The sequence below is a fragment of the Festucalex cinctus genome, chromosome 5 (assembly GCF_051991245.1).
Source record: "Festucalex cinctus isolate MCC-2025b chromosome 5, RoL_Fcin_1.0, whole genome shotgun sequence".
Lineage (NCBI taxonomy): Eukaryota > Metazoa > Chordata > Actinopteri > Syngnathiformes > Syngnathidae > Festucalex > Festucalex cinctus.
Window position 1 is genome coordinate 28,816,206 of NC_135415.1, and position 24,865 is coordinate 28,841,070.

The 24,865-nt window shown below is 38.8% G+C and overlaps 2 protein-coding genes and 1 long non-coding RNA gene across 6 annotated transcripts; 2 read left to right on the forward strand and 1 right to left on the reverse strand.

Moving 5' to 3' along the window:
* The first annotated feature begins 107 nt into the window (after positions 1–107).
* On the forward strand, positions 108–5,771 carry figla (folliculogenesis specific bHLH transcription factor). 2 transcript variants are annotated; one of them, XM_077521609.1, is made up of 6 exons: positions 108–474; positions 878–1,024; positions 1,120–1,209; positions 1,345–1,497; positions 5,401–5,433; positions 5,652–5,771. In XM_077521609.1, exons 1-5 carry the CDS (start codon positions 292–294, stop codon positions 5,413–5,415), a joined length of 588 nt encoding a protein of 195 aa, XP_077377735.1. In that variant the 5' UTR covers positions 108–291; the 3' UTR covers positions 5,416–5,433; positions 5,652–5,771. The 2 variants fall into 2 exon arrangements, with proteins under 2 accessions (XP_077377735.1, XP_077377734.1); XM_077521608.1 differs by having other exon boundaries at positions 109–474; positions 5,598–5,771.
* LOC144018927 (uncharacterized) lies at positions 5,384–7,352 on the reverse strand. Its single transcript, XR_013283553.1, has 2 exons — positions 7,102–7,352; positions 5,384–5,723 (listed from the first exon to the last, which is right to left on the reverse strand). It is a non-coding gene; the product is annotated as an uncharacterized LOC144018927 (long non-coding RNA).
* add2 (adducin 2 (beta)) lies at positions 7,016–24,575 on the forward strand. 3 transcript variants are annotated; one of them, XM_077521607.1, is made up of 16 exons: positions 7,016–7,353; positions 10,336–10,526; positions 11,688–11,829; positions 12,750–12,901; positions 13,026–13,106; positions 14,254–14,403; positions 14,625–14,768; positions 15,482–15,580; positions 15,672–15,848; positions 16,955–17,209; positions 18,256–18,372; positions 18,443–18,529; positions 19,798–19,924; positions 20,726–20,803; positions 23,303–23,336; positions 23,505–23,608. In XM_077521607.1, coding segments are annotated over exons 2-16 (1,791 nt in total). In that variant the 5' UTR covers positions 7,016–7,353; positions 10,336–10,379; the 3' UTR covers positions 23,506–23,608. The 3 variants fall into 3 exon arrangements, with proteins under 3 accessions (XP_077377733.1, XP_077377731.1, XP_077377732.1); XM_077521605.1 differs by lacking the exon at positions 23,303–23,336 and having other exon boundaries at positions 7,017–7,353; positions 23,505–24,575; XM_077521606.1 differs by lacking the exons at positions 20,726–20,803; positions 23,303–23,336 and having other exon boundaries at positions 7,017–7,353; positions 23,505–24,575.
* Positions 24,576–24,865: the final 290 nt, after the last annotated feature.

Below are 24,865 nucleotides of genomic sequence, written 5' to 3' on the forward strand. Positions count from 1 at the left end.
TTGTATTCAGTTTTAATTGCTTGCGGGATTTATTTATTTATTTATTTATTTATTTATTTATTTATTTATTTATTTATTTAATGCTGCTGCGGCCTGGTTTATCCGATGACAAACCGGAAATTAGCGAACCGTAATCGGCAACGCGGGAGTTTACGAACAGCAACGAACATGTTAAATGGTGCTGCGCAGGTGTTGACAGCCGCTTGATTACTCTTGTCCAGTACTCCTGTTTCTCTCCTTTAATGACCATCGGGAACTTCACACGAGATTAATTAGACGTTCCTTGATAAAATGAAGGTACCCAAGGAGGAGATGATGAGTGACATTTTGAAGCGTTTGACAGGCGAATCTGCTCTGCCGGTTTACCGCAACATTGAGAAATTCAAACGAGTCGACGACGATTATATAGTTGCTGAGGACTTCTACGAAAGTGCGAGAAAAAGAGAACAGGTCAATGCCAAGGAACGGCTTCGGGTGAGTGAGCGAGTGCGTATAAGCTTGAATTTCATTGCTGAGTGGCAGAGCGGCTTCTTAAATGACATCACATTTGGAAATTTGGAAATAAAATAAAAAAAAATCATCACAAATCAAATTACAACGTTGCGAGTAAGACCGCCATTTTGGCTTATGACGGAAGCTCGGAATTGTCAAAAGCTATGTCATTTGTGTAGGCGCTACCTACCAAAATGGCCGGTCGTTTTACTATTTATTTTTTTAATTATTATTATTTTTTTCTCTTAAACACAAAGGTCAGAACCCCTCTAACGTAATACATTGACATAAAGGTTGTTAAATGATTTATTGTAGGTTGTACCTGAAAAATGGAGTCATCGCTTGTATTCAGATATTTTTTTTAAAATTGTTTTCCATTTTGCAGATACGGAACCTTAACACCATGTTCTCACGCTTGAAGCGAATGGTACCGCTGATGCGACCAGACCGCAAGCCCAGTAAAGTCGACACTCTCAAAGCTGCGACAGAGTACATTCGATTACTACTTGGAGTTTTGCAAGACACAGACACTGTATGTCATCTTTACTATTGCACTCAAGTTTATAGTTATTTTGCACTTAAGTTAGTTTTTGAATAGCTCAACTGTTGTTGCTTTGTGCTCATTAGACCGAGGGCAGTGAAACAGATTTCCTACAGAATGCAATCACCTATGGTCACACAGAAGGCTTTGACAGTGATCTTTGGAGAGTGGATGATGTAAGTCTCTATCGTACTGTTTTACATTCAACTGAGTTGTTATTGGACAAAAAAAATGAAATACAGTAATGTTTAACCATCGAATGTATGAATCGATATAAGAGTTAATGATTTCGTACATGATTCCTATTACAGTTTCTGAATATGTCGGAGGGCCACACCCAGGATGGCTTCATCGTGCCCTCTGAATCAGGAACAGAAGATGGAGATATGACCAGACTAGTGTTGCAACATTGTGCAATGCCTGCATACCAGTTCTTCATTCAAGTCGAACCTGACCAATCTTCGGTAACTTGTGTTGTGCATGTTTGGTAGTTCAGGCACCAACAGGTAGGCTACATGACCGGAAAATAACACGATTTACTTTTTCCAGTGGCAATGTACAAACATCCGTTTGCTTATTGGCACAGCATTATATTTCTCAAGGATATGCCCTTTTCATGTGCTGTCGGATGACATCAGCTTTTCTCTTCTGCATTCCGACATGAATGGCAGTTACTCACTGGGGTTAGGTTAGCGTCAAGCAGTTGGCTTTTGGTGAATGATGCCAGTTCGCTGCTCATGAATGAACAGTGACAGCTGTGACACATTTCACCAGATACCGGGTGCAACGGTCTCTGATATAATGGCAATTGTGGTTACTGGTTAGCATCAAGACATTGGCGAAGGGACAATTTACTAACCGATGGCTTCACTGCTTATGAACAAGCAGGACCGAGTGAAGTGTAACGTAACGTGGGTGATTTTTCAATGACAAGATACAGACAATATATAAGTTGTACAGTATAATTATGGCCAAAATATTTTAACCTCCACGCTTTCCCCCCCATTTGCACAAGTGAACTAATAAATTAGTAGTTAATGTAAATAATACACTTTATGGGTGTTAAAAAAATCGATTTGGCAATACATCGCGATATTACTCCTTGAAAATCTGTGGTAAATGGAACAGTAACATTTTATATGCCCTTTTCTTTTTTCTTTTTTGTAATGAACTTTTTATTGAATTCTTTAACACAGAAAATAAACAGAAATCAAAACGTTTGAATCACACTCCATATGTGCAAAACATCTGTCTTCGTAATGCAGATCTGAATCACATACCAAACGAAGCACATATACATACTTATACTCAATAAGTTGTCGCCATAAAACTATTAAAAGAAAAAACAAACAAAAAAAACAAATAGGGAGTAATGTCTTTTTCAGACTCATTCAATCATTGTCAAAATTAAAGTCCAACCTAAGGGGTTTTACAAAATGAATCCACTTCTCCCAGCAGGAAATAAATTGTCCACTTCTATGATTGACGTATGCCGTTATTTTCTCCATTTTGTAAATGTCCATAGTGATGTCAATCCACTCATTTAGCGTTGGGGTTTCTTGTGTCAACCACTTCCTAGTTAGAGCCTTTTTACTAGCAACCAACAAAATGCTAACCAATTGTTTGTCTTTTTTTCAACCAGTCCTGAGGGATATGTCCAAACCACAAAAATTTAATCTCAGAGAATATTACACGTTTAAATATATTCTGTAATGCCTTGTGAATTTCCTCCCAATAGACTTTAATAAAAGAGCAGTTCCAGAACACATGGTAGTGGTTTGCATTGCGACTGCCACAATTTCTCCAACAAGTCGGGGGATTATTATCATAGTGGGATTTTTGCTCAGGTGTGATAAAATATCTTATCAACCCTTTCCAACCAAACTCTTTCCAGCTTAACGAGCTGGTGCATTTCCATTGATACCTCCATATCATTGTCCATTCCTCCTCCGTAATGTTTCCCACTTATTTTTAATATAAGATGTAGAATATGGTTTAAGATTAGAAAGAGCCTTATATATGCCTGAAATAATTTTACCTTCAATTTTTGAATCATAAGCTTTTCTAAACATGCCTATCAAATCCACTTGTACACCTCTCGCCTCCTTCAGTTTTGTTTCAACATAATGTCTCATCTGTAGGTACCGGTAGAAATCTTGTTTTTCAAGACCATAGTTTTGCCGGAGTGCCTCAAAACCAAGCAGCTGACCACCATTCATTATCTTACATAGAGCCGTTATCCCTCTTGTTGTCCAATTTTTAAATCCAATGTCAGATTTGTTGGGCATAAAATCTGAATCATATGCACACCATTTCAGAGTCACAATTTCTTTACCTAGATCATATCGTTTTAAAGTCCTCTTCCAAACTTTGAGGGTTAATTTAACCCATGGATTGTCTATAGCATCTATATAATTTTGAATTTGTCTGTCAGCAAGGATGGCTTGTATGGGGATCGGAACCACACCCTCTTCCATTCTCTTCCACTGTGCATCATATGTAGGGTCACACCAGTACACCATTGCTTTCATTTGAGATGCACAATAATATTCCCTGAGTGATGGTAGTCCCCATCCCCCCTTCTCCTTAGACAGCTGCAAGGTTTTGAGACGAACTCGAGGTCTCTTATCCTGCCATATATACTTCAGTAACATTTTGTCCCATTCATTGAACTGATTTTGACTCAATTCTGTTGGCAGGGTCTGGAACAAGTATAGGAATCTCGGAAGTATGTTCATCTTGATTGATTCAATTCTTGAACTAAAAGTAAAGAAGGGGATTAAGTTCCACCTTCCTACATCTTCCTTGAGCCTATTTTGAAGAGGTAGATAATTGACCACGGACAGTCTATTCAGTTCTTTTGGCAAAATAATTCCCAAGTATTTCAGAGATTTTGTTTGCCATGCAAGAGGATAGTTATCCTTAATACGTGTGGGGGGGTCATAATTATATGTAAGCAGTTGAGTTTTCTGCACATTAATTTTATATCCAGACAGTAAGCCAAATTGCTCAAATGATTGCATAATCTTGGGTAGTGATTGAGTTGGATATCCCAAATAAACCAAAATATCATCAGCATAACACGCCAATTTATGTTCTATCCCATTGATGACAATCCCTTGAACGTCTCTGTTTTATATGCCCTTTTCAATGTTATTATTATTATTATTATTTATATTTTTTATCCTTTTTCTTTTATACCTCAAATCACTGGTAAATGGTTGGTAACCCTCAGTCTGTTTACAAATGTGCTCCTTTCACTGATATTCAAGGAGGAACCTCTCGAACTGCAATCAGATGCGTTCTAAGATTTGACAATTACAAATTGCAGAGACAAAGCATTTGATTGTGTTGAGTCACGCACTATCAACAAGTTCTTTGTCTTGTATTTGTTGATTGAAGATGAAGTGATTTGTGATTGAGGCAGCTCCACACAGCAATTTTGCTATGCTTCACCATTTTAATGATTATGGCATGTGCCTGCTGCTTTGACAAAAGCTGACCCTGTACATCCTGGTATAAGTCCATCAGGGACAATTGGTTACTTTTTTTTTTTAATTTTATTTTTATTTATTTATTCATTTTTTTGCCCACGTGAGCATTAAAATCAACTAGCAAAACGAGGGAGTGAGTCCCTTGAGGAGGGAGCACTCTCCAGCTCCAATGACTACAAAGAAGGGTGCGAGGGTAGTCTGAGTTGTTTGGTGCAAAGGCGCAAACAGTCAGGACCTGTATCCCCATCTGAAGGTGGAGGGAGACCACCCACTTGTGCCTCTTAGAAAATAAATGTTTAACTAATTTGACTGCCAAACGATATCCAAAAAACACCAACGGTGCCAGCCGATTTGGAGTATTTTCACTCATCTTTGAAAGCAAACAGAATATTGTGCGGTATGACGACATAAATGTGGTCTGTAGGCTGTGGTTCATGCTGTATTACAGTGCCCTCGGAAGATTTCATGCTGTATTACAGTGCCCTCTCGTGGTAAAGTATTTCACTACAATTTCGCTCAGCAATATTGAAGTGGGCTGTAATGTCTTTATCGCGTATGATGATATACAGTTGCACTCAAAATTATTCAAACTACATTCCAAATTATATTTGCAAAGGCTTCAAACTTAAGCAACACTATCGTAATTGAAGTATCTATGCAGCTGTTTTTTTTTGTTGTTTTTTTTTTTTTTTATAAATCTGCTGAAAGTTGATACTAAAATGTCATGTGTAATGGGGATTGAATAATTTTTGAAGGCAACCGTATGTGGCAATGTTTTGTTCAATGAGAAGACCATTGAATGTAATTCTGGAAGTATTGTAATTTTTTTATTTTATTTCCCCCCCCCCCCCCCCCCCCCCACCCTCTCCCTAGGACTTGTTACTATGAAGAAAGACATTCAAGAAGGTGCCTGTTTTTTGTTTCTTATTTTACTTTTGCTATAGAAAACAATTTCACCAGACGTGTCCTTGGCAAGATTTACAATGTAACACATGAATCGATTTCACTTGAGTATCATCAGTATTGACGAATATGTCGCATCTGCATTTGCGCTCCCGCCCATTTCTTAGGTTGCCTTGGCAGGAAGAACCTCAACTGTTCATTTTTCTTCTTCTACGCCACAGCCGCAAGAGGTAGCAATAGAAGTCGCCGTCTTCCGGGTCAAGGCAGAACAACTGCTGTTTGGTATACACTGTCTGAAATGGATGGAATAAAAAAAATAGTTTGGAATTGAAATGTTGTAATGAGTTTGATTTAATGTCGTGAGTTGAAACTGGATGCTGTTACATCAATACCAAAACGGACACATAACGGGTCGTGAACTCTGGCGCACGGTCATGAACTCTACTCAAACTTAACCCAGGCATGACCCCAGACATGAGACAAGACCCAGACATTACTCCTGCATGACTCGAATCATGACAGGTGCCCTCTTACCTGGATCCCAACAGGGAGGGTACCCAAGCGTTCCCCTTTGGGATACCAGCGGCTGAGTATACCTTTTCAGTTCTTGTGTTCCTTTTACTTTCAATGGTAATGTTTAAACTCTAACATATGGGGCGGCATGGCTTAGAGTGGTCATCTCCCATTCACGAGGTTGTAGGTTCGATCCTCGCCTTTGGTGATCATGTTGAAGTGTCCTTGAGCAAACCCCGATTTGCTCCCAATGGATATGGCAGCAGTCGGCCATTAGTGTGTGAATTAGGGTTGTAATGATATGGGTAATATCGTGATATATATAACTGCCACTGCCCTGCGATTGGTTGGCAACCAGTCCAGGGTGTCCCCCGCCTACTGCCCAAGCCAGCTGAGATAGGCGCCAGCAGCCCCCGCGACCCTTGTGAGGAATAAGCGGTCAAGAAAATGGATGGATGGATGGATATAACTGCCACGATATCGTCATGTTCACAATATTTAAAAGGAACACATCTGTTTAAAAAAAAAAAAAAAAAAAAAGTCAGGTTGATTTCCATTTGTGCAGTTCTAGCACCCTCTAGTGGCTAGTTTTTTAGTGCAATTTAATTTTCATTAGGGATGTTTTGGCCGTCTGTTTAAAATCTATGCTAATTGTCAGATGAAGGGGAACCTAATTTGGTTGTGAAGCGATCAATGTGTGCTTGCATTAGCAAGTAAGTGCCTCAATGTTATTAGAGATTGTAGGTGGTTTATATGCATTGCTGTTATGTACAAAAGCACAATATTGTTTTTTTTTGTTTTTTTTTTAGTATGAGCTCTTTTTTTGCTACAATATTCAAATTCAATGTACATCCAAAGAACAACTAAGCATCACTCTTGCGATAAAACGTGTGCCTATACAATGTATTTTATATACAGTTTCGTTTATTGTAAAATATTACAATTTTAAATCAACTGAACTTTGCACTGCACCGCCACCTACACGCAACATAAAGCTTATTCATCCCCACTCCCGACAGAAGGTGGCGTCTGACTGACGTCTTCCGACTTAATCGGGCCTTTAAATGCGTTAAAGCGCAACCTTTTTTTTTTTTTTTTTTTTTCTACACCACACTAGAAATCCAAATAGGCTTCACAGGCACAACCCCTGCATGTTACCCTGAAATTGTCTGTTGCTGTTGTCACCGTGTCACACTGAACAGGCGTGGCAGTGGGCTGGTCCGCGACGCAGTCGGCAATGAAAAGCATCATGGTCCGCTGACTTGCCATCATATACTCTGACAAAGAAACGTAGCTGCTGTCGCCGACACATTTGCAGCCGAGCCACATCTGCCTGCTTTGACGGCGGCAGTCGCCACTTGGTTGTTCTGCAGCCAACACGGCGGATTCGTCCTGCAGGAGTCAACTGAGGTCAGTCTGTTACCTTCTAATCATTTTTTTATTGCGTGCAACATCCCACTGTTGTTGGGCGTTGTACCGCATGTGTGTGCGTGAAGCAGCGTGTGCGCTTTGATGCTGATAGAAGCTCGACCACGTTGGGAAACGCATTGTTCCCCCTCTTTTGTGCATTGTGCGCTATTTTGCTGTTCGCGTTCAATAAATATTCTAATGATGTCAGGCCGGAAGCCGTTTAGCTGTTTCCTTGCAATCGCATTTCGACTTTAGCCTTTGCATGCCCGCGCTTGTCTTTTATTAAATTGCCACGCATTTGACAAATGGACTATAGGATCAATTTTCCTGACAACACGGTAGCGAACAGCCACACGAGCAGTCCCTGCATGTCGCGGCAGTCGGCCTCCACGTCGAGTGATTGCAGGCGTCCATTAGCTCATCATTGGCTCTGCTGGTGCTGATGCTGCGTTGCGTGTGAGTGTTGCTAGGCAGCCATGCAACTTGCGGCCACAAGGGAATGTTTGAGTATGAGGGTGTTTTTGTTTTGGAGATATTGTTCACTCCCAGAAACGTGTTGGTGATACGAGCTGAGGTTCACCTGACTATTGAACCAACGGCTCGGACAGCGCATGTGCAGTATACACGAGGCGATCAGTAGAGCAGCACATCCAGCATTACTTTTCAGTTCTAACACAGAATATGACATGTTCAAACACTTTCATTGCAAGAGTCTGTCTGTTGGCGCCGAAATGGAGTGGTTAGCACGTAGCACAATCCTCACAGTCCTGAGGTTGGGGGGGTTCAAAACCGGACTCCAGCCTTTCTGTGGGGAGTTTGCATGCATTATCCCCATCCTCAGGTGGATTTTCTTCACTTCCTGCAATTGTCAATTTGCTACTTTCCACGACTAAGGTGTGTTCGGACTTGCGCAACAAACCGAGAACCCCTTGTACAGTATTTATATTAACTGACATGGTTACAGTACAGTGGTTACCGCTTCCTTTTTCCTTCTGAAATTCTGCAACCTGCCCTCCACAGTATTGCACCCTAGGCAACCAACTTATTCGCCCGACTGTATTACACTATTACACCATGCAATTGAAGGCCCCTTTTCTGTTCCACAATGACACTATCCCCGTGCACAAAAGCAAAGTTGGATTCATTTGCCGTGGGAGAATCTGACCCCGTCCACACAGAGCCAGGCGTTTTTCTATTGCTTCTCCAAGGTCCACCTGACAACTTGGTGACAGGCATTTCTCTATACCTGAGACCAGGTTAAACCAGGTCTAAGTTGTGGTACAGGTGATGTAACATGATTTTTGGTGGATTTGATCACTCTCACAATGGCTCACGTGAACCTTTATATTACTGTACCTGTCTTCTCCACCCATGCAACTGCTACTACAACTGCACTTTGTACTAGGTCTGTGCAGGGCATGAAGTGGGACACATTGTGTATAATGTATAGCACTGTCATGTGAAGTTGTTTTTTTTTTTTTTTTTTTTTTTAGTACACTGTACACTGTAAGAATCACATAACAGTATTCAGGCCCATTCTGGTTGTAGCCTACTGAAAGTGGAGCCACAGAAAATCAATATTGAACTACTTAAGGTAATTATTCCAATGGGTGTTGGTGCTCCCGAAGCCATTGTGGGTAGATACATTTACAGTACAGTCGTAACATGCATGTACGTGTCAAGCTGAGCACCGTAATGGCTTTCTGGGAAATTTGATGGTCTTATTGTCCTACAACTGTGTGTTGTTAGTAGATCCATGTTAAGCTCTTCTCACCCAATTATATTAATATATTCTTATTGTAAAGCGCTATATAAATAAAGATGACTTATTGTGTATACCAGTATGCTTGCAAGTAGTCACGGTGGGTGTGGGGTGTTTTGGGACCTTATCTGCTCCCTGCAGCACTGTGCGTGAAAACACAGTTGGGAAGAGGCCCCGGATCTTTTTGAACGATCGTTATGGTAACACCTAACGTTTCTTTTTAGCATTACCAAGCTGAGTTGCTGTTTTATTTATAGTTAACTCATTCACTGGCAGCCCAGTAAAAAATGGATCTTTGACGTGTATAGCCGTCAATGGCACTGAATGAGTTAATCACGTCTTAGAATTTCCATTAATCGCCTAATCAAAAAGGCTTTTTCAACATTTTTTTTTTTGAAGAATAGCTGTTGTATTTTAATTCTTTCTACATTTATGAGCACATCTTGAACATTTTTTGATCCACTGCACACTCGCTCATCCTCCTCTTATTTTAATCAGTTAATTACTTTAAAAATTAGATTTAAATACAAATAAATTTCCTCCATAAAACAATAACAGATCATTTTAAATGAAGACATATATCCCAATATAGTATTTCATCTTAAAATTGCATAAAGTTAATAGCAATTTTCTGCTTCTAATTTATATTTCCTGTAAAACGGCCACAAGGGGGTGTAAGAGTACATATACTTTTATTTTTTATTTTTATTTTTTAACAAAAATTAGAGCTGTCAAGTGATTATCTTTTATAACCATTAACTCATTCACTGCCAGCCCAGTAAAAATGGATCTTTGACGTGTATAGCCGTCAATGGCACTGAATGAGTTAATGGTCATGATGGTGCTGTGACTGACTGTCTTCATGTGAGCTCGTACCCACTCGTGATCGATGTTTTCTTCTGCCAGTGATATACGGTCTCCTTTTGGATGGGTTGTTTTGTTTTGTTTTTTGGATTAAAAAATAATACAAATAAATTACTAACAGAATAAATTCCATTAATAGTGGTCAACAACAAGACAAAAAATCAGCTCACATATTCCTAAATTGGGTACAATGTAAACCCTTTTTTTTGTGTGAGATGAGTTATTGCTTATGTGTGGAGATTTGACCGGTGATCATTCACCCTCGTCAGCGAGGACCGATTGCAACTTGAGAACTTCCCTACCATTCTTGCATGTTCATTATAAAAGTGGTTATATTCCGATTTTATGTTTGCTAGTTGTCCTCGACCAAGCCGTGGTTGTGAGACAGCGGCTGTGAAAGATGAGCAAGTCTCCGACCCCAATGGAAACCCCGGTGCAGCGGAGCCCCAGTAATGGGGTCCCGGAAGGCCTCCAATCGCCGCAGCATTCAACTCCCGGCTCCGGACCACAGCTTAAGAAACACATCTCCAGCCTTCTTCAGAGTCCGGTGAGAGTAGACTTGCTGTGCATACATCCAGCGTAATAAAATATAACGTGAACACTTCTTGGCTTGTCAACAGAGGGGTAAAATGATGAGGTCATAAATCAATTTCATGCTGATGCTGCACTAATGCTGCACTGTATTATATTCTCAGTGAGCACTGTATGTGGTGCTGATTGTTGCATGTATAACAGAGGTGTCCAAACGTTTTTGCATTTGAGGGCCACATACAGAAAATCAGAAGGGACGCAAGGGCCACATCATGTTATGAAGAGAAATTGTGTTTAGTTCTAAAAATTGTGCAAATAATTTAAAAGTGCTTTTGCATATTTAGAAAAATGCTGCAGTATATAAACCAATTTATTTGTAATATGGCAGTAGGGTTATTACTTATAGTTTTGGAATTTTTCATTTTAGTTTTTATTTTGTTTTGAGTTTTGATTTATTTTTTTTTAATTAGTTCTAATGTAGTTTTCGGGGCGGTTCTGATATTTTTTTTTTTTTTTTTTTATTAGTTGTAGTTCTTTAATAAATGCTTAGTTTTAGGTTAGTTAGTTTCAGTGTTAGTTTTAGTTATTTTTTTGTTTTTTTTTAATGTGTATTACTTGTGCGCAATATTTAAAAAACACCATGGGCGCGGCGTCATTATTCCAGTTTATATCAAAATAAATCTACTAAAAATCACACTTAAAATAATCCCCAAATGCTCATGCATTAAATTAATTACCAAAGACTAAAAGGAAGGACATTTTTGCTATACTTAGTTAGTTTTAGTTTAGTTACTGTTGTAAACATAAAACGTAGTTTCAGTTAGTTTTCTTTTTTAAAAAGCATCTTCGTTTTTATTTTATTTCATTAACAAAATTGTTTTTTGAATTTTAGTTTCTTCGTTATTTATAGTTAACTAAAATAACCTTTAGTAGCACCTGTTTTTTTGACACCCTCCCTTCTTACTTTGACCATCTCCAAACATTTTTGTTTTTGTTTTATTTGAACTGAGTCAAATGCCATTTTTAGCATATGTCGCGGGCCGCAAATGGCCCCCGGGCTGTAGTTTGGACACCACTGATGTAGAATGACAACAACACTACTCTGAATGAAATAATGTGTTCAAGATTGTATTCATTTCCCGTGAACATGTTTTGTTTTTTCTTTGTGTGTGTGCAGTCATTCAAAGAGGAGCTGGATGCACTTATCCAGGAGCAGATGAAGAAGGGTGGCAGCTCTTCAAACCTTTGGGCACTCCGGCAGTTGGCTGACTACATGGCCATGCACGGCTCACCTGCAACCCTATCCGTCTCCCCGTCTAGTATGTCAAATTTATGATGCAGCGTATAGTACAAATTCTAGAATGGTTGTTGTCCCGGATCAATTGCTCTGAGGTCCTATTACCTACCAACAAACAGCCAAAGTCAAATATTTAATAGGCTTGGATTGATTTTGAATCATTTAATAGCAGGCACTCAATACTCACTCTAAATGATCCGTTTGATTAAAGGAAGTATGCATGTAAGATATAACTTGTACAATGTGAAAGATGATATCGCCAGAGCTTACTGCACTGCAGGAATTGTGCACTCTGCCCCGCCCTTTCCCATGGCTATCATTATAGTTTATCTGACATAATCACTCACTAAACATAGCTTGCTTTGTTCATCTCAAATTATCTTATGGAGGAGCGGTTTATTTGTCTTTGTGTGACATATCAGGACATTCAGAAAATTGTTGAAATCTGTCTACTCCAGTGGTCACCAACATTTCTTAAAGTGAGAGCTACTTCTTGGGTGCTGAAACCCTACTGCCATATTACAAATAAATTGGTTTATGTACTGTGGCATTTTTCTAAATATGCAAAAGCACAAAAACATTATTTGTACATAACATTCATAACATTATGTGGCCCTTGCGTCCCTCTGATTTTCTGTACGTGGCCCTCAAATGAAAAAGTTTTGGACACCACTGCCTTAGCCCTTTTATTTTAATTTTTTAATAGTGTTGCAAATGCACAAGAAAGTCACAGTTAACAGTCTACTAGCTTGTTCTCGTCAGAGTGCATATACATTGTGCTCACATTGTTTCACGTAATATCAGCGCCGGCATTGCAGAAAAGTATTTTACTCACATATTTGTGAAGATTGCCAGGACAAGACCTAAAGTCGCAATATTTCTTTGTGTTCGACAGTGTGTCATTGTCTGAATTTTTTGTAAATGTGTCTGTCCGCCTTCCAGACATGATGATGGTAACGCCCATCAATGACCTCCAAGGCTGCGATCCGGGCAGCATGGTGAAAGGGGAGCGACTGATGCGCTGCAAGCTTGCCAGCGTCCATCGTCTTTTTGATCTCTATGGCTGGGCCCAGATCGCTCACACCTGCCTCACTGTTCGTTTGCTTTTATTTTTGTTGAAACGCTGCTGAATGCAGTGGTTTTGGTATGACTCCACTTTCAGTATATTGTCATTTATGAAGTGTCCTGTCTATTTTTTTTTTTTTTTTTTTTTGACAGCTGCGTGTGAGCAAAGAACAGGAACACTTCCTGGTGCTACCAGACGGCTTGGCCTACAGCGAGGTTACTGGATCAAGCCTGGTGAGTATGGAGGACCAAAACCGCCAAAATTCGAAATAAATAAATGACTAAATAAATAAATAAATGTCTAAAAGTGAAAATAAAAAATATATAATTCCAAAATTATATCTAAAAAAATAAATATAATGGAAATAAATCAGTTTTTATTTTTTTATTTTATTTTCACTTTTCGTCATTTATTTATTTGTTTGGACATTTATTTATTTATGTATTTAGTCATTTATTTATCTATTTATTTAGTCATTTATTTATTTATTTATTTATTTTGAATTTTGGCAGTTTTGGGCGGTACAGCCAAGTGGAAATGTTATTCAAATGAGGGGGCGGTCCTAAGCGTGTCTTGGGTTGGACTCCACCGCTGCAAGCTGCCTGTCATTGGCCGAGTGAGCAGCTCATTTGAATAACATTTCCACTTGGCTGTACGGCCCAAAACTGCCAAAATTCAAAATAAATAAATAAATAAATGACGAAATGAATAAATAAATGACTAAATAAATAAATAAATGACGAAATAAATAAATAAATGACGAAAAGTTAAAACAAAAACTGATTTATTTCCATTTATATATATTTTTTTAGATATAATTTTGGAATTATATTTCTTATATTCATTTTTATTTTCACTTTTAGTCATTTATTTATTTATGTATTTATTTAGTCATTTATTTATTTCGAATTTTGGCAGTTTTGGTCCTCCATAGGTTAGTAGTAGTACTGTATTATTCCAAGAACCATGTTTCAGAGAATACAATCCAAACAGGATGGACAACCTCTTTTCATAAGAATTGTTTTGGTTACTTTTCAATAATTATTAATCATAGGTGACTACGCTGTCCTTTCATTTTTGTTAAGTTTCAACTTAACAACTTTTCCAAATACTCCCAATCATCAAGAATTACAGTACCAACACTTTTTTTTTAAGCCATATTTTTCTAGTCTGGCTCAACTTGGCTTATTTTTTAAAGGAGTGTAGGTGGGCAAACTCAAATGTTTTGGTATTCAGATTTGAGTGATGTTTGAATTGTACAACCGAACTGTGACGAAAGCATGTTCAGGGTTAAGGATGTATCTCAGTTGTTGTGTGATAATTTCTCGAGTTGATGTCGTCACCTGCGTAAGCACATAATATCGGTGATGTGATTTTCAGGTAAAGGTGAATATCTTGGGTGAAATGGTGGAGAAGGGCAGCTTAAATCTTGCCGTGGACACGGAGAAGTTTAGCTTGCACTCGGCCATCTATTCGGCCAGACCGGATGCCCGCTGCCTGCTTCACCTCCACACACCAGCCACAGCGGCAGTAAGTCAGACGGAGATTATTATTGACGACCGAGTTAGTTTGAAATAAAACATCAAATCACTCATGGTGTAGTCCAATATCAGGTCTCTCTCTCTCTCTCTCTCTCTCTCTCTCTCTCTCTCTCTCTCTCTCTCTCTCTAAAAAAAATTCCTCTGAATATGCCTGTTTATAGTTTTACATTGCTATAATGCACTTTTCCCACCAACAATGTCTGTCATTAGGTCTCAGCTATGAAATGTGGCCTGCTGCCATTGTCCCATGAAGCCCTGCTGGTTGGGGATGTGGCCTATTATGAGTACAACGGAGTAATGGAGGCAGAGGAAGACCGCGTCGAGCTTCAGAAGAGCCTTGGGCCCACTTGTAAGGTTAGCAAACTACAAAAGACTCATCGCCCTTACAATAAAGTGGTTTTATTCAGCAGCAGTGTTGTGCTTTCCTCATGGGTGCAAAGAATGAATACCTAATTACGGTAGTGACTCAAGCACTGCTTCAAGATGAGAGCTTTTAACTCATTCACTCCCAGCCATCTTCACAGAAGCAATCCCGTTCGCTCCCGGCTGTTTTACTGAATTTTGACTGATTTTGCAAGGCCCACAGAATAGTGTGTTCAATTGCTATAAAAGCATGGAACCTACCAAATGAAAGATTAAAGTCTCTTCTTTCATCAGGACAAAAAAAAAAGTATGTTTCTATCTGTTTCCATTTGCAGCAATTAGCATTAGAAGAGAGCTAAGTTTAATCAATTTTCACAAATCTATTTAGAATTGTGAGTAATTGAGCTTTTTTTTTCCCAACATGGCCCTGGTTGATCTCTTATACTCTGCTGGCACCTGCTGGCCGTTTGTGTAATAACTACCATTTCTGCAACCGTTCTTTGCAGTTGAGAGGCTGCATCAAAGCCTTCTGCATGCTCTAGCATAAAAAAAACAAAAAAAAATTATGTTCTAAGTGTCCCAAAGACGTATTTATACATTATTGGGAGTAAATGAGTTAAGAACGAGCTCTGATTGCATGTGAATGGACATCTAATTCGTCGACGTTTTAATCCAATTCTATTGTGGATTTCAATTGTGTGAAGGTACTGGTGCTTCGAAATCACGGCATAGTGGCCCTGGGGGAGTCTGTGGAGGAGGCCTTCTACGCAATCTACCACATTCAGGCTGCCTGTCAAATCCAGGTACACGCGCACATGCACGCAAACACGTTATGCATTTGCATGAGAGCATTTTTCGATGATTTAATTTGATTATTGACGTTATGTATGCCAGGTGTCAGCATTGTGCAGCGCCGGTGGTGAACAGAACCTGATTTTGCTTGACCGGACCACCCATAAACCCAATCATGCTGGCACTGTGGGCTGGGCTGGCTCTACATTTGGCCCAATGCAAAAGAGCCGCATTGGAGAACATGAGTTTGAAGCCCTCATGAGAACTCTAGATAACTTGGTGAGTCAGTTTTAAAAATAAAAAAATAAAAAAAATCAACTCGCATTGTCTCTTTTGCAGTTAATTGAATGCATTTTTATTTTATTTTTTTTAGTAAGGCCCACTGTGCATTCAAAATAACATTCCTGACTTCCGGCCGAATAATCCCGAAATAGCGTACTGATTCTGAAATGTTAATTACAGATGTTCAAAACGTTATGGATATCCAAAATGCTAATAATATATCCAAAAATATCAAAAGTTCCTCCAGATTTCCGAAGCAAAAAAAGAAAAAAAGAAAGAAGAAAAGAAAAGTTACGGATATCGGGAATGATGGAAAAATGCAAGGAAATTACGGAAAATCCGCAATGCAGTTACAGGACATCTCAAACCAATATTAATTCGAATTGAATACCAATATTACTCCGACTTGAAAACGTATCACCCGAAAGCGGAGATATATGTGAAATACAGTGGAAATGCCATTTCGGAAATATGAAATGCTAACGCAATTTCGGACTGGGGGATGGATCTAAAATGAAAATTCCAAAAATGCTAATAAATGTTAAAGAAATATTAATTCCAAAAAAATATCCGAAATACACCGAAATAAGAAATGCAGTTAGCATTTCAGATATCCAAATGCAATTTCTGAGTTCCGGCTCGATATCCAGCAATAGCTTACGAATGAAATGCTAATTACTAGGGATGGGCGAGTACCGATACCAGGTATCGGTATCGGGCCGATACCAGCCTTTTTTCAAGTACTCGAGTACTCGTGACGCAGACGAGTACAAGCGAGCGATGGCAGAGGGGGAAGACGTTAAGTGAGTCCTCCTTGCCTGTAAGTGGCGCTAGCTTGCAGCAGTTTTTCACCAAAACTTCACCGGTTTGGAAATAGTTCAAAATTGCGAATCTTAAATTAAAAGAGCATTTTTGTGTTTTATTTTGAGCGTTAAGACTATTGAAGAGTGAATGTGCTGTTTTTTTTTGTCAAAATTAAATGTATGTATGTACATTGGTTGAAGAGAAACACTTTCCTAGCTGTCAGTAATCTTCTAGAATTAGCTGTGGGCCTGAGCTAGATGCATGGAAATATAAACATGTACCACCTGGTTGTCTTCCAGGGTTACCGTACAGGTTATGCCTACCGTTTCCCGTTGCTTCTGGAACGATCGCGGTCGCAAACACGAAAGGATGTTGAGGTTCCCGCAACCACCACGGGCTTTCACCAGTTCGATGACGACGGGGTTCCGTTGGGTCTCAAGCAGCACCCGTTCACCCATCGCCAGCAACAGGAGAGAACCCGATGGCTCAACACTCCCAACATCTACCAGAAAGTCAGCCAGGAGCAAGCCAGTCCTGGACACCAGCGCACCACTGTAAGGATGCGGTGATGGATATCTGTGATTAGTTTGGTTGTTTGATTTACTTTTTTTGTTTTTTTGTTTTTTTAACTGATCATTGTACTTAGGTCATACTGAAAGTTACAAATATTTACCCCCGAAAATAAATAAATAAATAAATAAATACATAAATACATAAATACATAAATAAATAAATCCTAAAATAAATAATACTTTTTTTGCAAAATGGTCACATTTTTTTTTTTTTTTTTTTTTTTTTTTAACGAGTGGACAATATGTGCTTCTGGAAGACCCAACTTTTTCTTTTATCACACAGTTCCTTAGACCCCAATATTATATTTGGCAGAGGCATCTTTTGTTGAATTACAGGTATAATTCTTTATTTTAAAAAAATAATAATAATCCAACGTTTCTTGGGAGTGGCAAGATGGCGGACTCGTGGCTTCAAAAGTCTTGGCCTATCAGATACTATAACAGTTTCAATAAGTCTAAGTAAAAAGTCATTCAAAAATATGGAATGTATTTGTTATTGTTGTCATAGTGATTGTGCCCTGTGCTATTTTTGTTTTCTGATAACAGGAAAATGAGTGAATTGCAATGATTGTTACGCTGAGTTATATAGTGAACTTTCATTCATCTAGCGCAAGCTAGTTTTCTTATCAATGAGTGATTATTGACGTGATCAGCCCAGAGTGTACCCGACCTGCCTCTCTCTTTTGGTCAGCCGATATACGTTGCAGTTTCCACACAACCGGATATGACTAAGTGGTGCTTAAAATGGACGGATGAAGTGATGGAAAAAGAAAATCGGATGGCTCTTTCGTGCCATTGGGAGGAGCTCGTTCTTCCCCCACATTTGTTTACCTCCTTCGTCCACTCACGGAAGCTCTGCAATGCAGAGAAGGCTGCCTCCACTTCCATTTTTGTGTTTGCTGCAGTGCAAAGTCTGCCCTCTGGTGGCAGAACAAATGAGCACTTTGGAAACCATCATAGCAATGAGTGGACAGAATATTCTTGATAAATTTGTGTTTTGTAAACTAACTGTTATCTTCCTCCCTCAGTGGATGAAGACAGAAGAAATGACACAAGCTGGCAGCACAGCAATCAAGATAGAAAACCCAAACCAGTTCGTGCCTCTTTTTACTAACCCCCGAGAAGTGATCGAGACACGAAACAAGGTACCTTGCAACTGCGAAAACTGGCCTTCAAGTGAAGTATACTTGCGTTGATTTATTTTTCCCGCCTCAGATCCGGCAGCAGAATCGTCAAGACATGAAGACAGCGGGGCCGCAGTCGCAGGTCCTCGCCAGCGTGGTCACGGATGACAGTCCTCCGGTAAAATTCAGTGTAAAAATATTCCAAATCAATAGCAGCATTTTTATTCATGCTTTGTGGTTGTGGCTGTTGTCTTTTTGAAACACCCACTTCAAGGTCATTTTCTCTTCAACATAAGGCAACATGATTTCTTCAAGTAGTTTGATACGTGCAAAAAAATGGCTCCAGTACATTTGTGTCATAATGCTTGGACTGCCATACATGCACGACTCACCTACTGGTACATTATTAGCCATGTTATTGTTATTGGGGATGTAACGATAAAGGAAATATCGTGATATCGTGATATTAAAACTGCCACAATATATCGTTGTCATCATGTCACGATATTAACTCATTTGCTCACAATAACGTGTAAATACGTTTTTTTATGTTTTAAGTGTCCCAAAGACGTATTTATACGTTTTTTTGTTATTGGTTTTTTTTTTATGCTAGAGCATACAAAAGACTTTGATGCAGCCTCTCAACTGCAAAGAACGGTTGCAGAAATGGTAGTTATTACACAAACGGCCAGCGGGTGGCAGCAGAGCAAAGGAGATCAACCAGGGCCATGTAGGAAAAAAAAGCTAAATTACTTTTTTTTTTTTTTTTTTTTTAAATTACAATTTTAAATAGATTTGTGAAAACTGATGAAACTTAGCTCTCTTCTAATGCTAATTGCTGCAAAATGGAAACAGATAGAAACATACTGTTTTTTCCTGATGAAAGAAGAGACTTTAATCTTTCTTGTTATAGGTTCCATGTTTTTATAGCAATAGAACACAATATTCTGTGGGCCTTGCAAAATTAGTCAAAATCGAGTAAAACAGCCGGGAGCGAACGGGATTGCTTCTGTGATAATGGCTGCCAGTGAATGAGTTAAAAGCAGCACATCTGTTTAAAAAAAATAAAAATAAAATAAAATAAAGGGTTGTTATTTCCATTTGTGAAGTTCTAGCAACCTCTGGTGCCTAGCTTTTTTTTATTTTTATTTATTTATTTTTTTCTAGTGCAGTTAAATTTTCACAAGGCATGATTTTTTTTATTTTATTTTTTTACAATATTGTAACCTTTTTTTTGTATCGCCAACCTTCCCACGATATTGTGATAATTGTCGCATCGTGACCTTCATATCGGGATAATATCGTATCGTGATGTTTGGATATCGTTACATCCCTAATTGCATAATTAGTCATTTTGAACCCATTTTTAACACAAATGTATCTTGTTTACAACTCCCCTCGACAATTTGGAGCTGTGATTTATTTTGTTTTTGTCCTTTCACTCAGTCACCAGTCATCCCACCCGAAGTCCCACCAGAGCCTGAAACTCCCAACCCCTTTAATCAGCTGACAGACCAGGAGCTCGAGGACTACCGCATAGAAGTGCAGAAGAAACAAGACATTGGGACCAACGGTAGGTTTCATTCAGCCAGACTTGTCCATACGCATGCATGCTTTGTCTCGTTTCAGGAGAAAAATTTGTTCTCCGATAAGATAGAACTAAAGTTGTCATATTTGCAATCATTGCAGCATTTCAGTTGTTGAACTCTGAAGCGGTGATGTGCAAGTGAGGTTCATGACATGACAAAGCACTGAATCCTCTGGAGTCTGATATGAAAATATGACGATGAGCCTATTATGTAAGACAGACTGTTGAATGTTGCCATGTGCAGTACATATGCAAATTCAGCTATTTTAACTAATTCGCTCCCAATAACGTGTAAATACGTTTTTTTTAATGTTTTAAGTGTCCCAAAGACGTATTTATACGTTTTTATGTTTGTTTTTATGCTAGAGCATACAGAAGGCTTTGATGCAGCCTCTCAACTGCAAAGAACGGTTGTAGAAATGATAGTTATTATACAAACGGCCAGCAGGTGGCAGCAGAGCAAAGGAGATCAACCAGGGCCATCTAGAAAAAATGCTCAATTATTTACAATTTGAAATAGATTTGTGAAAACTGAGGAAACTTAGCTCTATTCTAATGCTAATTGCTGCAAAACGGAAACAGATGGAAACATACTTTTTTTTTTTTTTTTTCCTGATGAAAGAAGAGGCTTTAATCTTTCTTTTGCTTTCCCTACCGTACACAACAATGATAATGGATGTCTGCCACGCCCTTCATTGCTTTTCTTTGCCTCTCAGCTGCAGTTTCTGCACAGCTGAGTCGTGATCTCAGTCTGTTGGTGTGTAACTCTGTGTTTTGTGTAAGTAGGGGAGGAGGTGGCAAATGACACTTCCCCTACTACCTCCCCCACAAAGGGCCCTCTGCCCAGTCATCCCACACTTTCAGGTGAGGCTTTGGAGGCGCACTCCCTGCCTACCCTGCATGTCATGCGCAGCGGCTAGCTGACCTACGTAGGCGCCTGCTGCAGTCTTCCATAGGCTCTGCTCGACTGCTTTTACCCGCTCATGCTTCAAATGGTCGCTGATGGCCAAGTTACTCCTCATAGTAGTCACCAACCACCGCTGTAGAGTTTGCGCTAATTACCTACGACTAAGGATATTGAAACGTATACAGTAACATAAGTGTATGCACTAGTACTGTATATATATTGAATTGGCTGTACTCTAAAAACAGTTGGCTCAAAAATAATCCTATCATGGGTAAAAATGGGACAGATCCTCTACTTGGGTCAACTCAATTTGACCTAATTTTGGATGAAAAATTGGGCCATTTTTTTTTTTATAAAATAACACAGGACATTGGGTAAGAGCTCTACTTGGGTAAATTTGACCCATCTATTTGGGTCAAAAATTGAGTCATTTTCTATAAAACCAGAAAGTTGGGTAAAAAATTGGGACTTTTTATTTTCCAATGAACTCAGAAAATTGGGTCATATCTTCTACTTGGATCAATTTGACCCAACTTTGGGTCAAAAATTGAGCCATTTTCTATAGAACAATCCAGAAAGTTGGGTTAGATCCTCTACTTGGGTCAAAAATTGGATCATATTGTATAAAACAACCCAGACATTTGGGTCAGGTCGTCTATTTGGGTCACCTTGACACACCTTTGGGTACAAAATTGGGTCGTTTTCAATAAAGCAACCCAGAAAGTTGGGTTGGATCCTCTATTTGGGTCGATTTGATACAACTTTGGGTAAGAAAATTGGATTTTTATTTTTATTTTTTTTTAACAAAACTCAAAGTTGGGACATAATCTTCTGCTTAGATGAATTTGACCCAACTTTGGGTCAAAAAAATTGGGTCACATTGTATAAAACAACCCAGAAAGTTGGGTCAAATTGTAACCGTAAAGCGGATCGGTCCATTTTTGATCTATAGTTGGCTTATGGTTGACCCATAATATCACACTGTTATTGTACAATTCATAAAAAAAGATTACTCAAATACTGGTGACCTTGTGAAGTGATATTGGCCACAGACATGACATTTTCTACATAGTCCCCCCCCCCAAAAAAAATATAATATTAATGGGGCTGCTGCCTGGACCCAAAACAGTGTCTACCCTCAGCAGAGCATTTCGTACAAGTCGGACTGCAAACATTCAAAATAAGCAATTTCAAAGTATTTTTATATTGTTCCTGTCAATATTTTTCATTGCAAGTATTTTCCTTGATAGATCGTTGCCGTGACATACGTTGCGATTGTCCCACATATTTTCCACAGTCAAAGGGGAGTAACACTGGGGGTCAAGTTTTAGCTGTTGTCTGTTTGCTCTAAGACAGGGGTGTCCAAACTTTTTCATTTGAGGGCCACATCCAGAAAATCAGAAGGACGCAAGGGCCACATCATGTTATGAAGAGAAATTGTGTTTCGTCCTAAAAATTGTACAAATAATTTACTTGTGCTTTTGCATATTTAGAAAAATGCTACAGTATATTAACCAATTTATTTGTAATATGGCAGTAGGGTTATTATTATATTTTTGGAATTTTTCATTTTAGTTTTTATTTTGTTTTGAGTTTTGATTTTTTTTTTAAATTTTGTTAGTTTTAATTAGTTTTCAGGGTGGTTTTTTATTAGTTTTAGTTCTTTAATAAATGCTTAGTTTTAGGTTAGTTAGTTTCAGTGTTAGTTTAAGTTTTTTGTTTTTTTTGTTTTTTTTAATGTGTATTACTTGTGCGCAATATTTAAAAAACACGATGGGCGCGGCGTCATTATTCCAGTTTATATCAAAATAAATCTACTAAAAATCACATTTAAAATCATCCCCAAAGACTCATGCATTAAATTAATTACCAAAGACTAAAACAAAGGACATTTTTGCTATAAATAGTTAGTTTTAGTTTAGTTACTTTTGTAAACATAAAATGTAGTTTCAGTTATTTTTCTTTTTTAAAAAGCATCTTCGTTTTTATTTTATTTTGTTAACAAAATTGTTTTTTTATTTTTAATTTCTTCGTTAGTTTTAGTTAACTAAAATAACCTTTAATAGCACCTGTGTTTTTCGATACCCTCCCTTCTTACTTTGACCATCTCCAAACATTTTTTTTTATTTTTTTATTTTATTTGAACTGAGTCAAATGCCATTTTTAGCATATGTCGCGGGCCACTGAAAAATGGACGGCGGGCCGCAAATGGCCCCCGGGCCGTCGTTTGGACCCCCCTGCTCTTAAGAGGACATTTTGGCTAGCCGTAAACGGGCTCGCATCGCATCTGAAGCCGGGGATGGTTTACATGTGTCTCAGGTCAAAATGTTTTCTACCCAAGTCATTAGCGTTGATACAGATCCATCTGTCCCTGTACCCACTGTGTCTCCTGTACCTGTGTCCCTCTGTGTCTGTCTCTCTGTCCTTTTCTGTGTTACTTTGCTAATGATTCATAGGGCACACCTCTGGTGCTTTGGTCTTGTCTCACTAGTAAGTACAGAAACCGCACACATCTCACGAAGAGCGCATGCCCATCTGCACTAAGACGTATTCATATGCCATTTGGCTTTGCTGCTTTAAAAACACCCAAATACATTTGAGTGTGGCTGCTAAAAATGTTTCCCTCGTGTTTTCATTCCATGACAATCCTCGGAGCAGGAGACGCAAAGACGGACGCCCCAGTCCTACAGAACGGAGGCGAAGAGGAGAAGCAGGCGGAAGAACTCGAGAAAGGGATGAAGGCGCTTTCAACCAACGACACCTCCGCCCCGCCCGCCAAACCGCAGGGCGGCACACCCGAGGGGTCGCCGTCCAAGTCCCCGTCCAAGAAGAAAAAGAAGTTCAAGCCGCCGTCGTTCCTGAAAAAGAGCAAGAAGCAGAAGGAAAAAGCGGAAACCTGAGTTGATTAGCGCCAAACCTTGACGAAATATTGCTGTGAAATATTTCTTTTTGTTGTACAATGCAGTAACAGACGGGTTCACCTTCAACTGCAGGTCTTTTCAAAACACAGTAAACAGAGCCATCTTCAAACTTGGTTATGACAGATTTATTGACGATTTATTTTTTTGATTTAAAAGGAAAAAAACAAACAAACTGGGTCGGCTCCAACCCACCACCACTACTCATCACACATGCTTTGTATTTCTCACATATTTTAGTCACCACTCATTTTGCATATTGAATATATCATTTATATTCACTACTCAGAATTGGTCTCTTCGTATTGCTAGAAAAGCACTTGATTAGCATCTTGTAAATGTTCAGTTCTAAACACCACATTGATATTGCCGGTGTATATGTGAGCACACGTGCATTACATGTAGAAATGTATACTGATAGCTACCAATTGTGCTCCGAAAGCTGTTTATTGTAAATCCGTAGGTGTTGTTACAGCAGGAATACAACGAAGAAGATGAATGCTGAGCGAAAATTATACCGTCTTGCAAGAAAACAAAAGGTGGCTCTAAAAATTTGCTTGTAATTGCAGCTTAAAGACTCGTGAATACACTGAAGGCACTAAAACATTCCACGTTCCCCATATTCCTGTGTATGTGTATGCAAATACCTCCAAACAGTCAAATATGCTTTCTGTTTAAAGTCAGTTGGTGCAAATCAAATGCTGATGCAACGTTTGCTCATGATTTGGATTATTTGATATTAGAATGTGTACGTGAATGTTGCAAGTCTACCATATACCTGTCATTAAAGTTTTATTTCGAATGAAGTCAACTTATGGACTTGCTGTCCCTTAATTATTATGACTCTTTCCCTTTTGTTAATGATAGTCATTATAAATCAGTGTTGTTTCGTCTTTTCTTTATAGTCAAACATGCTTCAACGATAACGATTTTTATGTACGATGAAAGGGACAATTGCAACATTTGGGTCAAAGTACTTATGGAAAGTCACTTGAGAATGTATTCCATATCCTTGATATTTAGCTTAAGGTTAATTTTGGCAATTAAGCACAAATTACGTTTATTAGAACTGACTTAGAATCACAATACATTATTGTTGGC